This window comes from Oncorhynchus keta, chromosome 19, assembly GCF_023373465.1.
Source record: "Oncorhynchus keta strain PuntledgeMale-10-30-2019 chromosome 19, Oket_V2, whole genome shotgun sequence".
NCBI lineage: Eukaryota > Metazoa > Chordata > Actinopteri > Salmoniformes > Salmonidae > Oncorhynchus > Oncorhynchus keta.
In genome coordinates this window covers 17,423,034-17,438,120 of record NC_068439.1, presented here as the reverse complement: position 1 = coordinate 17,438,120, position 15,087 = coordinate 17,423,034, and the positions used below count along the sequence as shown (strand labels likewise).

Below are 15,087 nucleotides of genomic sequence, written 5' to 3'. Positions count from 1 at the left end.
TACTAGACAGATACAGGGTACCCCTCAGAGACAGGTTACCACTCAGAGACAGGTTACCAATCAGAGACAGGATACTAGACAGATACAGGGTATCCCTCAGAGACAGGTTACCACTCAGAGACAGGTTACCCCTCAGAGACAGGTTACCAATCAGAGACAGGATACTAGACAGATACAGGGTATCCCTCAGAGACAGGTTACCACTCAGAGACAGGATACTAGACAGATACAGGGTATCCCTCAGAGACAGGTTACCCCTCAGAGACAGGTTACCACTCAGAGACAGGATACTAGACAGATACAGGTTACCACTCAGAGACAGGTTACCACTCAGAGACAGGTTACCCCTCAGAGACAGGTTACCAATCAGAGACAGGATACTAGACAGATACAGGGTATCCCTCAGAGACAGGATACTAGACAGATACAGGGTACCCCTCAGAGACAGGTTACCACTCAGAGACAGGATACTAGACAGATACAGGGTATCCCTCAGAGACAGGTTACCCCTCAGAGACAGGTTACCAATCAGAGACAGGATACTAGACAGATACAGGGTACCCCTCAGAGACAGGTTACCACTCAGAGACAGGATACTATACAGATACAGGTTACCCCTCAGAGACAGGATACTAGACAGATACAGGGTATCCCTCAGAGACAGGTTACCACTCAGAGACAGGTTACCAATCAGAGACAGGTTACCACTCAGAGACAGGTTACCCCTCAGAGACAGGATACTAGACAGATACAGGGTATCCCTCAGAGACAGGTTACCACTCAGAGACAGGATACTAGACAGATACAGGGTACCCCTCAGAGACAGGTTACCAATCAGAGACAGGATACTAGACAGATACAGGGTATCCCTCAGAGACAGGTTACCAATCAGAGACAGGTTACCCCTCAGAGACAGGATACTAGACAGATACAGGGTATCCCTCAGAGACAGGTTACCACTCAGAGACAGGTTACCAATCAGAGACAGGTTACCACTCAGAGACAGGTTACCCCTCAGAGACAGGATACTAGACAGATACAGGGTATCCCTCAGAGACAGGATACTAGACAGATACAGGGTATCCCTCAGAGACAGGATACTAGACAGATACAGGGTATCCCTCAGAGACAGGTTACCACTCAGAGACAGGATACTAGACAGATACAGGGTACCCCTCAGAGACAGGTTACCAATCAGAGACAGGATACTAGACAGATACAGGGTATCCCTCAGAGACAGGTTACCAATCAGAGACAGGTTACCCCTCAGAGACAGGATACTAGACAGATACAGGTTACCCCTCAGAGACAGGATACTAGACAGATACAGGGTATCCCTTAGAGACAGGTTACCACTCAGAGACAGGTTACCAATCAGAGACAGGTTACCACTCAGAGACAGGTTACCCCTCAGAGACAGGATACTAGACAGATACAGGGTATCCCTCAGAGACAGGTTACCAATCAGAGACAGGATACTAGACAGATACAGGGTACCCCTCAGAGACAGGTTACCAATCAGAGACAGGTTACCCCTCAGATGCAGGTTACCCCTCAGAGACAGGTTACCAATCAGACAGGTTACCAATCAGAGGCAGGTTACCAATCAGAGACAGGTTACCCCTCAGAGACAGGATACTAGACAGATACAGGGTACCCCTCAGAGACAGGTTACCCCTCAGAGACAGGTTACCCCTCAGAGACAGGTTACCCCTCAGAGACAGGTTACTAGACAGATACAGGGTATCCCTCAGAGACAGGTTACCAATCAGAGACCAGGTTACCAATCAGAGACAGGTTACCCCTCAGAGACAGGATACTAGACAGATACAGGTTACCCCTCAGAGACAGGATACTAGACAGATACAGGGTACCCCTCAGAGACAGGTTACCAATCAGAGACAGGTTACCCCTCAGAGACAGGTTACCCCTCAGAGACAGGATACCCCTCAGAGACAGGTTACTAGACAGATACAGGGTATCCCTCAGAGACAGGTTACCCCTCAGAGACAGGTTACCCCTCAGAGACAGGTTACTAGACAGATACAGGGTATCCCTCAGAGACAGGTTACCAATCAGAGACAGGTTACCCCTCAGAGACAGGTTACCCCTCAGAGACAGGTTACCAATCAGAGACAGGTTACCACTCAGAGACAGGATACTAGACAGATACAGGGTACCCCTCAGAGACAGGTTACCAATCAGAGACAGGTTACCACTCAGAGACAGGATACTAGACAGATACAGGGTACCCCTCAGAGACAGGTTACCAATCAGAGACAGGTTACCCCTCAGAGGCAGGTTACCCCTCAGAGACAGGTTACCAATCAGAGACAGGTTACCAATCAGAGGCAGGTTACCAATCAGAGACAGGTTACCCCTCAGAGACAGGATACTAGACAGATACAGGGTACCCCTCAGAGACAGGTTACCCCTCAGAGACAGGTTACCCCTCAGAGACAGGTTACTAGACAGATACAGGGTATCCCTCAGAGACAGGTTACCAATCAGAGACAGGTTACCAATCAGAGACAGGTTACCCCTCAGAGACAGGATACTAGACAGATACAGGTTACCCCTCAGAGACAGGATACTAGACAGATACAGGGTACCCCTCAGAGACAGGTTACCAATCAGAGACAGGTTACCCCTCAGAGACAGGTTACCCCTCAGAGACAGGTTACCCCTCAGAGACAGGTTACTAGACAGATACAGGGTATCCCTCAGAGACAGGTTACCAATCAGAGACAGGTTACCCCTCAGAGACAGGTTACCCCTCAGAGACAGGTTACCAATCAGAGACAGGTTACCACTCAGAGACAGGATACTAGACAGATACAGGGTACCCCTCAGAGACAGGTTACCAATCAGAGACAGGTTACCAATCAGAGACAGGTTACCAATCAGAGACAGGATACTAGACAGATACAGGGTACCCCTCAGAGACAGGTTACCAATCAGAGACAGGTTACCAATCAGAGACAGGTTACCAATCAGAGACAGGATACTAGACAGATACAGGGTACCCCTCAGAGACAGGTTACCAATCAGAGACAGGTTACCAATCAGAGACAGGATACTAGACAGATACAGGGTACCCCTCAGAGACAGGTTACCAATCAGAGACAGGTTACCACTCAGAGACAGGATACTAGACAGATACAGGGTACCCCTCAGAGACAGGTTACCCCTCAGAGACAGGTTACCCCTCAGAGACAAGGCACTACCCAGAGCACCCTTACATACCTACTCAGCCTGCATGTACACCAGACAAGAAGAGAGGATTAAACAGGCCTCTGTCCCAAAGAAGTTAACCATGTAGGGAATAGGGCACCATGTGGGATCCAGCCCAGGCCAAGGATGGAGAGAGGAAGAGGGGGTAAAGGAGCATAGAAGGGAAGAGGAAGAGAAGAAGAGCAATAGGGAGGAAAGACAGAAAATAGGAGAGGTGATCTCCAGGCATATGAGACAGACAGTTAAACTCTTCCCTACATGCCCCTATCCAAACACACACACACAGCCAAATGCTCGGAATTATGTTCAAAAGGTCAATAATGTAATATCTCCAATTTTCCTACATACTGTACCACATAGGGATTGAACTCATCCCGGGGATCATGATCCAAACACACCAACACAGTCATGAGGATGGCACGACAACACCTGTTCCCCCTCAGGAGGTTGAAAAGGTTTGGCATGGGTCCTCAGATCTTCAAATTCTACAGCTGCACCATTGAGAGCATCTTGACTGGCTACATCCCCACTTGGTATTGACTGGCTACATTCCCACTTGGTATGGCAAATGCTTGACATCCGAGCGTAAAGCACAACATAGTGTAGTGTGTATGACCCAGTACATCACTGGGGCTGAGCTCGCTGCCATCCAGGACCTCTATACCAGGCTGTCAGAGGAAGGCCCGGAAAATTGTCGAAGACTCCAGCCACCCAAGTCTGAAGCACCAAGTCTGAAACCAACAGGACCCTGAACAGAGCACCAAGTCTGGGACCAAAAGGCTCCTGAACAGAGCACCAAGTCTGGGACCAAAAGGCTCCTGAACAGAGCACAAAGTCTGGGACCAAAAGGCTCCTGAACAGAGCACAAAGTCTGGGACCAAAAGGCTCCTGAACAGAGCACCAAGTCTGGGACCAAAAGGCTCCTGAACAGCTTCTACCCCCCAAGCCATAAGACTGCTGAACAGTTAATACAAATGGCTACCTGAACTATTTACATTGACCCCCTTTTTATTTGCACTGACTCTCTTGCACCGGCTCTACCCACACACTCACTGGACTCTACCCACACAATCACTGGACTCTACCCACACACTCACTGGACTCTACCCACACAATCACTGGACTCTACCCACACACTCACTGGACTCTACCCACACAATCACTGGACTCTACCCACACACTCACTGGACTCTACCCACACACTCACTGGACTCTACCCACACACTCACTGGACTCTACCCACACACTCACTGGACTCTACCCACACACTCACTGGACTCTACCCACACACTCACTGGACTCTACCCACACACTCACTGGACTCTACTCAGGCAGGTCACTCATGACACAAGTCAGTATTCGACATCCATCCATGTCTGAGGATGTCGGGCGATGAAGTGGAAACCGGCCGCTAGGGGGCGACAGTGAGCGCTGTGACCTTGAGGCTTTGTGGACGGGGATGGCGGAGGGGTGTAAACGTCTGCCTCTGATTCCAAATGCTGCATGTTTGAATCCAGCGATAGAAAGTTGTTTTTGATATTTTTGTTTTGTGCCAATCTCAAACCTTAAATCATTATCTCTGAATAGTTAAGGTAAGGGTTATCTTAACCTTTGAACGATAATGAAATGTGATATTTGAGAAGCATGGATGAACATTACATTTACATTTAAGTCATTTAGCAGACGCTCTTATCTAATTGTGACGTGAGACTGTGAGAGCTGGTGGCTCTACCCACACAGTCACACATACTACACAGACACTCCAACACAAACTACATATGCTCACACACCCACTCACACTTTCACACACGCTGCTGCTACTATGTGTATTATTTATCCTGGTTGTCATTTTCACCCTTACCTACATGTACATATTACCTCATACCCATGCACATTGACTCATATTACCTCGTACCCATGCACATTGACTCATATTACCTCGTACACATGCACATTGACTCATATTACCTTGTACCCATGCACATTGACTCATATTACCACGTACCCATGCACATTGACTCATATTACCTCGTACCCATGCACATTGACTCATATTACCACGTACCCATGCACATTGACTCATATTACCTCGTACCCATGCACATTGACTGATATTACCTCGTACCCATGCACATGGACTGATATTACCTCGTACACATGCACATTGACTGATATTACCTCGTACCCATGCACATTGACTGATATTACCTTGTACCCATGCACATTGACTGATATTACCTTGTACCCATGCACATTGACTGATATTACCTTGTACCCATGCACATTGACTCATATTACCTCGTACCCATGCACATTGACTGATATTACCTCGTACCCATGCACATGGACTGATATTACCTCGTACACATGCACATTGACTGATATTACCTCGTACCCATGCACATTGACTGATATTACCTCGTACAAATGCACATTGACTGATATTACCTCGTACCCATGCACATTGACTGATATTACCTCGTACACATGCACATTGACTCGTACCCATGCACATTGACTCATATTACCTCGTACCCATGCACATTGACTCATATTACCTTTTACCCATGCACATAGACTCATATTACCTCGTACCCATGCACATAGACTCATATTACCTCATACCCATGCACATTGACTGATATTACCTCGTACCCATGCACATTGACTGATATTACCTCGTACCCATGCACATTGACTGATATTACCTCGTACCCATGCACATTGACTCATTACCTCGTACCCATGCACATTGACTCATATCACCTCGTACCCATGCACATTGACTCATATCACCTCGTACCCATGCACATTGACTCATATCACCTCGTACCCATGCACATTGACTCGGTACTGGTAATCCTTGTATATAGTCTCATTATTGTATTGTGTTACTATTTCCTTTAAAAAACTAAAAAACATTTTAAATCTGTGTTGTTGGGAAAGGCCTCGTAAGTAAGCATTTCACAGTAAAGTCCACACCTGTTGTATTCTGCACATGTGACAAATAAAATTGTATTTGATTTTAATTCTTGAATTCTCACAATGAACCATTGTGGCAAACTTAAATGTGTTACACATCAGTGTGTAGGCTACGTGGCTCACTTTAGTTGGTAGAGCATGGCGCTTGCAAAGACAGGATGTGGGTTTGATTCCCACTGGAGACACCCATATAAAAATGTATGTATGCACGACTGTAAGTTTTTTTTTTTTTTTTTTTCCAAAGTCACTTTGGATAAAAGCGCCAGTATGTATGCATGTATGTATGTACAGTTGAAGTCGGAAGTTTTCATACACTTAGGTTGGAGTCATTAAAACTCATTTTTCAACCACTCCACAAATTTCTTGTTAACAAACTATAGTTTTGGCAAGTCAGTTAGGACATCTACTTTGTGCATGACACGAGTCATTTTTCCCTACAATTGTTTACAGACAGATTATTTCACTGTATCACAATTACAGTGGTTTACATACACTAAGTTGACTGTGCCTTTAAACAGCTTGGAAAATTCCAGAAAAGGATGTCATGGCTTTAGATGCTTCTGATAGGCTAATTGACATCATTTGAGTCAATTGGAGGTGTACCTGTGGATGTATTTCAAGGCCTACCTTCAAACTCAGTGCCTCTTTGCTTGACATCATGGGAAAATCAAATGAAATCAGCCCTCCACAAGTCTGGTTCATCCTTGGGAGCAATTTCCAAACGCCTGAAGGTACCACGTTCATCTGTACAAACAATAGTACGCAAGTATAAACACCATGGGACCACGCAGCCGTCATACCGCTCAGGAAGGAGACCGGTTCTGTCTCAGAGATGAACGTACTTTGTGGCAAAAAATGCAAATCAATCCCAGAACAGCAGCAAAGGACCTTGTGAAGACGCTGGAAGAAACGGGTACAAAGGTATCTATATCCACAGTAAAATGAGTCCTATATCAACAAAACCTGAAAGGACGCTCAGCAAGGAAGAAGCCACTGCTCCAAAACCGCCATGAAAAAAGCCAGACTATGGTTTGCAACTGTACATGGGGACAAAGATCATACTTTTTGGAGAAATGTCCTCTGGTCTAATGAAACAAAAATAGAACTGTTTGGCCATAATGGTCATCGTTATGTTTGGAGGAAAAAGGGGGATGCTTGCAAGCCGAAGAACACCATCCCACCGTGAAGCACGGGGGTGGCAGCATTATGTTGTGGGGGTGCTTTGCTGCAGGAGAGACTGGTGCACTTCACAAAATTGGTGGCATCATGCGAAAGGAAAATTATGTGGATATATTGAGGCAACATCTCAAGACATCAATCAGGAAGTTAAAGCTTGGTTCTTCCAAATGGACAATGACCCCAAGCATACTTCCAAAGTTGTGGCAAAATGGCTTAAGGACAACAAAGTCAAGGTATTGGAGTGGCCATCACAAAGCCCTGACTTCAATCCTATAGAAAATGTGTGGGTGTAACGGATGTGAAACTGCTAGCTAGTTAGCGGTGGTGCGCGCTAAATAGCGTTTCAATCGGTGACATCACTTGCTCTGAGACCTTGAAGTAGTGGTTCCCCTTGCTCTGCAAGGGCCGTGGCTTCGTGGGTGTCAGTTGTTGATGTGTGCAGGGGGTCCCTGGTTCGCGCCCGGGTATAGGAGAGGGGACGGTCTAAAGTTATATTGTTACATTGATGCTGTTGACCCGGATCACTGGTTGCTGCGGCAAAGGAGGAGGTCAAAAAGGGGTGAGTGTAACGGATGTCAAACTGCTAGCTAGTTAGCGGTGGTGCGCGCTAAATAGCGTTTCAATCGGTGACATCACTTGCTCTGAGACCTTGAAGTAGTGGTTCCCCTTGCTCTGCAAGGGCCATGGCTTTTGTGGAGCGATGGGTAACGATGCTTCGTGGGTGACTGTTGTTGATGTGTGCAGAGGGTCCCTGGTTCGCGCCCGGGTATGGGCGAGGAGACGGTCTAAAGTTATACTGTCACATGGGCAGAACTGAAAAAGCGTGTGCGAGCAAGGAGGCCTACAAACCTGACTCAGTTACACCAGCTCTGTCAGGAGGACTGGGCCAAAATTCACCCAACTTATTGTGGGAAGCTTGTGGAAGACTACCCAAAATGTTAGACCAAAATTAAACAATTACCAAATATTAATTGAGTGTATGTAAACTTCTGACCCACTGGGAATGTGATGAAATGAATAAAACCTGAAATAAATAATCCTCTCTATTATTATTCTGACATTTCACATTCTTAAAATAAAGTGGTGATCCTAACTGACCTAAGACAGGGAATTTTTTACGAGGATTAAATGTCAGGAATTGTGAAAACCTGAGTTTAAATGTATTTGGCTAAGGTGTATGTAAACTTCCGACTTCGTATGCATGTATGTATGCATGTATCTTTGTGTTCAGTTGTCCCATGCCGTGTCGTTCTCTGCTGCCCTTTGAAGATACACAGTTTGTGTTGCAAGTTAGACGTGTGCTGCAGCTATCACCACCACATCAAACAAACGCAGCAACAGCAGATAGCAGCGCTGTGGCTCCACACTGCCGCATACGTCGAGCAGCAACGCCCATGCAGAGAAGTCATTTAACGCCACTTTCAGCCCAGCGTGGGACAGAGCTGGTTATTTTAGGCGCCACACAACTTTTCTGAAGCATGACAGAAAGTTAAACACATTTGTGTTTCTGACAATCCTTTACTGGCAACTCAGAAACAAATAAAGTCAACGAATAGAAAGTGAAAAAAAGGAGTGAGGAAGGAAGTTAGAGTTGAAAGAGAGTGACAGCAACAAAACACGAGAGAGAAAGTTAGAGAAAGTTAGAGGGTGAGAAAGAGAGAGAGGGTGAGAAAGAGAGAGTGAGAGAGGTGACGGCAACAAAACACGAGAGAGAAAGTTAGAGGAGAGAGGGCGAGAGAGAGAGAGAGAGAGAGAGAGAGGTGACGGCAACAAAACACGAGAGAGAAAGTTAGAGGAGAGAGGGCGAGAGAGAGAGAGAGAGAGAGAGAGAGAGAGAGAGAGAGATGACGGCAACAAAACACGAGAGAGAAAGTTAGAGGAGAGAGGGCGAGAGAGAGAGAGAGAGAGAGAGAGAGAGGTGACGGCAACAAAACACGAGAGAGAAAGTTAGAGGAGAGAGGGCGAGAGAGAGAGAGAGAGAGAGAGAGAGAGAGAGAGAGAGAGAGAGAGAGAGAGAGAGAGAGAGAGAGAGAGAGAGGTGACGGCAACAAAACACGAGAGAGAAAGTTAGAGGAGAGAGGGCGAGAGAGAGAGAGAGAGAGAGAGAGAGAGAGAGAGAGAGAGAGAGAGAGGTGACGGCAACAAAACGAGAGAGAGAAAGTTAGAGGAGAGAGGGCGAGAGAGAGAGGGCGAGAGAGAGAGAGAGAGAGAGAGAGGTGACGGCAACAAAACACGAGAGAGAAAGTTAGAGGAGAGAGGGCGAGAGAGAGAGAGAGAGAGAAAGAGAGAGGTGACGGCAACAAAACACGAGAGAGAAAGTTAGAGGAGAGAGGGCGAGAGAGAGAGAGAGAGAGAAAGAGAGAGGTGACGGCAACAAAACACGAGAGAGAAAGTTAGAGGAGAGAGGGCGAGAGAGAGAGAGAGAGAGAGAGGTGACGGCAACAAAACACGAGAGAGAAAGTTAGAGGAGAGAGGGCGAGAGAGAGAGAGAGAGAGAAAGAGAGAGGTGACGGCAACAAAACACGAGAGAGAAAGTTAGAGGAGAGAGGGCGAGAGAGAGAGAGAGAGAGAAAGAGAGAGGTGACGGCAACAAAACACGAGAGAGAAAGTTAGAGGAGAGAGGGCGAGAGAGAGAGAGAGAGAGAGAGAGAGAGGTGACGGCAACAAAACACGAGAGAGAAAGTTAGAGGAGAGAGGGCGAGAGAGAGAGAGAGAGAGAGAGAGAGAGAGAGAGAGAGAGGTGACGGCAACAAAACGAGAGAGAGAAAGTTAGAGGAGAGAGGGCGAGAGAGAGAGAGGGAGAGAGAGAGAGAGAGAGAGAGAGGTGACGGCAACAAAACACGAGAGAGAAAGTTAGAGGAGAGAGGGCGAGAGAGAGAGAGAGAGAGAGAGAGAGAGAGAGAGAGAGAGAGAGAGAGAGAGAGAGAGAGAGAGAGAGAGAGAGAGGTGACGGCAACAAAACGAGAGAGAGAAAGTTAGAGGAGAGAGGGCGAGAGAGAGAGAGAGAGAGAAAGAGAGAGGTGACGGCAACAAAACACGAGAGAGAAAGTTAGAGGAGAGAGGGCGAGAGAGAGAGAGAGAGAGAGAGAGAGAGAGAGAGAGAGAGAGAGAGAGAGAGAGAGAGAGAGAGGTGACGGCAACAAAACGAGAGAGAGAAAGTTAGAGGAGAGAGGGCGAGAGAGAGAGAGAGAGAGAGGTGACGGCAACAAAACACGAGAGAGAAAGTTAGAGGAGAGAGGGCGCGAGAGAGAGAGAGAGAGAGAGAGAGAGAGAGAGAGAGAGAGAGAGAGAGAGAGAGAGAGAGAGAGAGAGAGAGAGAGGTGACGGCAACAAAACGAGAGAGAAAGTTAGAGGAGAGAGGGCGAGAGAGAGAGAGAGAGAGAGAGAGAGAGAGAGAGGTGACGGCAACAAAACACGAGAGAGAAAGTTAGAGGAGAGAGGGCGAGAGAGAGAGAGAGAGAGAGAGGTGACGGCAACAAAACACGAGAGAGAAAGTTAGAGGAGAGAGGGCGAGAGAGAGAGAGAGAGAGAGAGAGAGAGGGAGAGAGAGAGAGAGAGAGAGAGAGAGAGAGAGAGAGAGAGAGAGAGAGAGTGACGGCAACAAAACACGAGAGAGAAAGTTAGAGGAGAGAGGGCGAGAGAGAGAGGGCGAGAGAGAGAGAGAGAGAGAGAGAGAGAGAGAGAGAGAGAGAGAGAGAGAGAGAGAGAGAGAGAGAGAGAGTCATCAGTATCTCTAACTGTTCATGACTCAAAGCAACATTGCAACATCAAATGTGAGGAAATTGGCCAACCTCCTGCCCTGCCAAGCGCTGGGAGCAAATCAGACCGGCAGAGAGCCAACATTGACGACAAGTCATTCCTCTGTAGGGAGCAGTATCATACAAAACTGGCAACGTAAGAGATCAATATAAGGCCTAATAAAACATTCAGCAAAACCTACAACACAAGATGAACTGTTTGGACAAGCCCAAAGTTTATGAATTACATTAAAGTCCCATAAAGAAACATAAGTCTTGCTGTGATCACAGATCAAGCAATGATTTCATCACATACTTGAGTCCTTCTCATCAGTTGTCAGATTACCTTCGGGATGTGAAGATAAAGTTATAAAGTTTAAAACAGGGATGAAGTCTGTCTAAAGTCGAAGAATAAAGAGGGAGGAGCTGGGTCAGATGGGTCATTCCATCCAGCCCAGTCCAAAGATCTACGAATAAGTCTGTCTTTCTGTCTGTCTTGAAGATGAAGACAACACAAAGCTAGCTTAGTAATAGGCCTAGAGATAGGCATTAAGAACACTGCCAAATAATAGCCTATTTATTTCAAGCATGTATTGCATTCATTGCCAGCAGCTGGAGCGCATGGATCTGGGGTGCATCTCAATAGTCTAAAGGTGCTTCCTCTCCTTGTATCCTTCCCTTTATCTGCATTGATCTGGAAAGACAGGATAGGTGAAAGCGATCACCTGTCCAGGTCTTGCCAATCAGTGTGGTCTAAAGAGAGGGACTGGGAGAAGAAGAGGCAACAGGGTGAAGGAGAGGAAACAGGGTGAAGGAGAGGAGACAGGGAGGAGATGAGACTGGGAGAAGGAGAGGAGACTGGGAGAAAGGAGAGGAGACTGGGAGAAAGGAGAGGAAACAGATAGGAGACAGGGAGAAATAGTATTTAATGCCCTCCAACCTTTACCTTGATAATACTGCTCCGCCTAGGGATTCCTTTGGCATCTGTAGTTTCTCCCGCTCCCGGTTTGTCAGTCATTGGGGATCCGGGACCAGTTTCAGGTTGGACAGCAGTCACGGTGTCTGACACCCCGCAGCCTCCGTTGGACAGCAATTCCTCTCGATGCGTCTCGAGGCTCACCCCATTGCCTGGCGAGGGTTTCATCCCAGCAACAGGTGGGCGCGCACCCCAACTGTCTTTAAATCCGCTATAAATGTGGAGCTGTGTGTAGGTCTTGATTGTTGATCGCCTCGCTACGTGAAATAACTGACAATAATACGATCCACGATGCTTCAGCACGCCAAAGCGACAAGGCTTTAACAGATAGCCACACAGCCCGTGTTATCTTGCAAAGTAGACTACCCAAAAGATATCCTCTACAAATCTTGATTCTCCGTCGGTAGACATTGCTTTACACGAGAATGGGAATGCCAATGATACAAATAATCTGCAGCATCACCTTCTGCCGGCGACTCACCAGAATGGAAATTCAAAAAGAGATTTATGTTACAATGAACCGGATGGCACACCTCAAGTGCCCTGCGCAGTTGTAACCACTCCTGACGGCGCTATAGTCATCTTCATAACAGGGAAGTGAAAGCAACTGGCTTTAGGGGTCATGTCTAGATGGGATACAGGTTTTGTCAAATTTACGTCAAAACTATATTTTTTGTGCATTTTAGCCAACCTTGACCAAATTATCCTAACCTGCTGCGTAAATTCTCCAAAACCTGCTACGAAAAGTCAAGTTTGACAAGAGCTGTATCCCTTCTAGATAAAACTGCTTCGGGGTCTTGACTTGTCAGTTATCACCACCTAATCGTTGTAGCCTAGGCATAGTCTATACTACTACAGTAGATGAGCAGCATATTTCCAGCTGTTGTCGAATTTATTCACTGTCTGCGTGGAAACAGTGGCGCGAGTGTTACACTTTGGGCACCTACCTATTGATGGGTTTTCATACAACAGCCTAGTACGGATGCAATATTGGCTACGTTTCCATAAACATGTCTACTTCTTCTCGACTAGTAAGTGTGAACCGTGGTGATCCCCACGTGGTATGAAACAGCATGCCCTCCTGAGACCCAGCAATTAATTTGTGTCCTCTCTAGTGGACATCAGTTATTGGTCAGTATCTCTGAGTCCATTCAAGCCACTGTGTTAACTCCTGTAGTCCCTTTGAGAAGACATTATGGGCTTTCCAATATCACATGTGTGTTACCTTGAAAACTTTACCTTCCTGGTTCTTAAAAAAATGTCTGCCTAGAAAATTAGCACATTTTATGGAAATGTGAAAAGAACTGTGTAAGTATTACCTTTTCTGATATTCAAATTGAATATAGTAAGTAAGGAATGGTTAAGTGAGTTGTCAGGACTGTGTAATATTTTTTTTTACATTTGGAAATATTTTTCTAATTTCTTTCTTAGTAACATGTTTTTCTTCCACCCCAAACACTTACTTTATATTACATTAAAAAAAATCTAAAAAATTGTGTTTCATGAGAATATAACATTTACATTTGACATTATAGTCATTTAGCAGACGCTCTTATCCAGAGCGATTTTCAGTAGTGAGTTTTTCCTTTTTTGATTATAATGATTGGATTTTCACAAGAAAAGTTATTGGGCAAACAAATGTAATTGTGCCAATATTCCAATGGACATATCCAGGCTACGGATGCATAAACACTATTCTATTCTGTAAGACAAAACCTGTTGGGAAAATTGCACAGGTTGCTCTTTTCTGATCTGCACTGATCTGCTGCAAATGTCCTCGTTGTCTTTTGTATAGCAACCCATATTGGATGCCCTTTTAAAAATAAGTTGAATTGAATGTCATGGGATGAATAACACAATAAATTGCATTAGCTGGGCTTCTGAGGGGAATTATTATGGAGCCTTTCTTCTTCAAGGGTAAATACCAGCCAGATGCATTGAATAAATATCTTGTGCTTTATTTTGTTCTTCCTTCAAAACAAAAAAACACCAACCTATTCCTGCAAATACAAATTGCCACAGGGGCATCCAGGACCTATAAGTGCAAGAGGAACAATCCCTGTTCTGCTCCTTGCAGTGACTCGTTTTGTCACGACTTCCGCCGAAGTTGGCTCCCCTGCCTGTTCGGGCGGTGCTCGGCCTACTAGCCGCCACCGATCCTTTTTTCTGTTTGTTTTGTCTTATTAGTTGCACCTGTGTCTAATTGTGTTTTTCTGATGTGCTTCCTTATTAAGGCTAGTGAACCCGCCCTTGTTTTGTGCAGGATTGATTTTGTGTTACGTGTTGTTGTCATTGGGTGTGTTCGTGCTCCAGACCGTGTACCCTGTGTTTTGGGTTGGTCAGTATTTTCCGCACCCTGTGTTTTGGGCATTGGATTTTGGTGCCATATTAAAGTGCACGTTTTCCCTGTGGAACTCTCTGCTCTCTGCGTCTGATTCTTACCTCACACACCCAGTCCCTCGTGACACGTTTATACACCTGGATGGGCTCGATGATCAGTTGAATTCATGACACACTTCAAAATACAGCTAGAGAGCCTCCAATATTCTATAATGTCATAATTATTACACTGTCTTGGGTAATATGCTGACATCTGTATCAGCCTTTTAACTTTTAGGCCTACAAAATAATTCCATATAGGAGTACTGATCTGAGATCAGGTCTTCCCTGTCCATGTAACTTTTTTCATTGTGCTCTAAAAAGCAAAACTGATGCTACATCGAACTCTTACTTTAAGACGCTTGATACATAGGAACCCTAGATATTCCATGCTCTCTCATATCTGCTGGATTATTGCATCATAGCTTGTACTGATGAAGGGGAATGGAATGCTAATTAGAGCATGTTGGCAAATATGTCATTAGTCTACATGGGTCTCAATTCCAAATCAATAATCAATAGACACAAAGTGTGTGATCATTTTCCCAAGGGATTTCACTCCCACACTCTGTTTTGGCACTTATGCTTAAAAGGCAATGG

At 45.8% G+C, this 15,087-nt stretch overlaps 1 protein-coding gene across 1 annotated transcript in view; it reads right to left on the bottom strand.

The window, feature by feature from the left end:
* Positions 1-13,010, bottom strand: part of LOC118397953 (inactive phospholipase C-like protein 2) — a 50,872-nt gene extending 37,862 nt beyond the window's left edge. The window contains 1 exon segment of the mRNA XM_052469896.1: positions 12,079-13,010. Within this exon segment, the coding sequence (XP_052325856.1) occupies positions 12,079-12,276 (198 nt within the window). The 5' untranslated portion in view covers positions 12,277-13,010.
* Between the last annotated feature and the right edge of the window lie 2,077 nt (positions 13,011-15,087).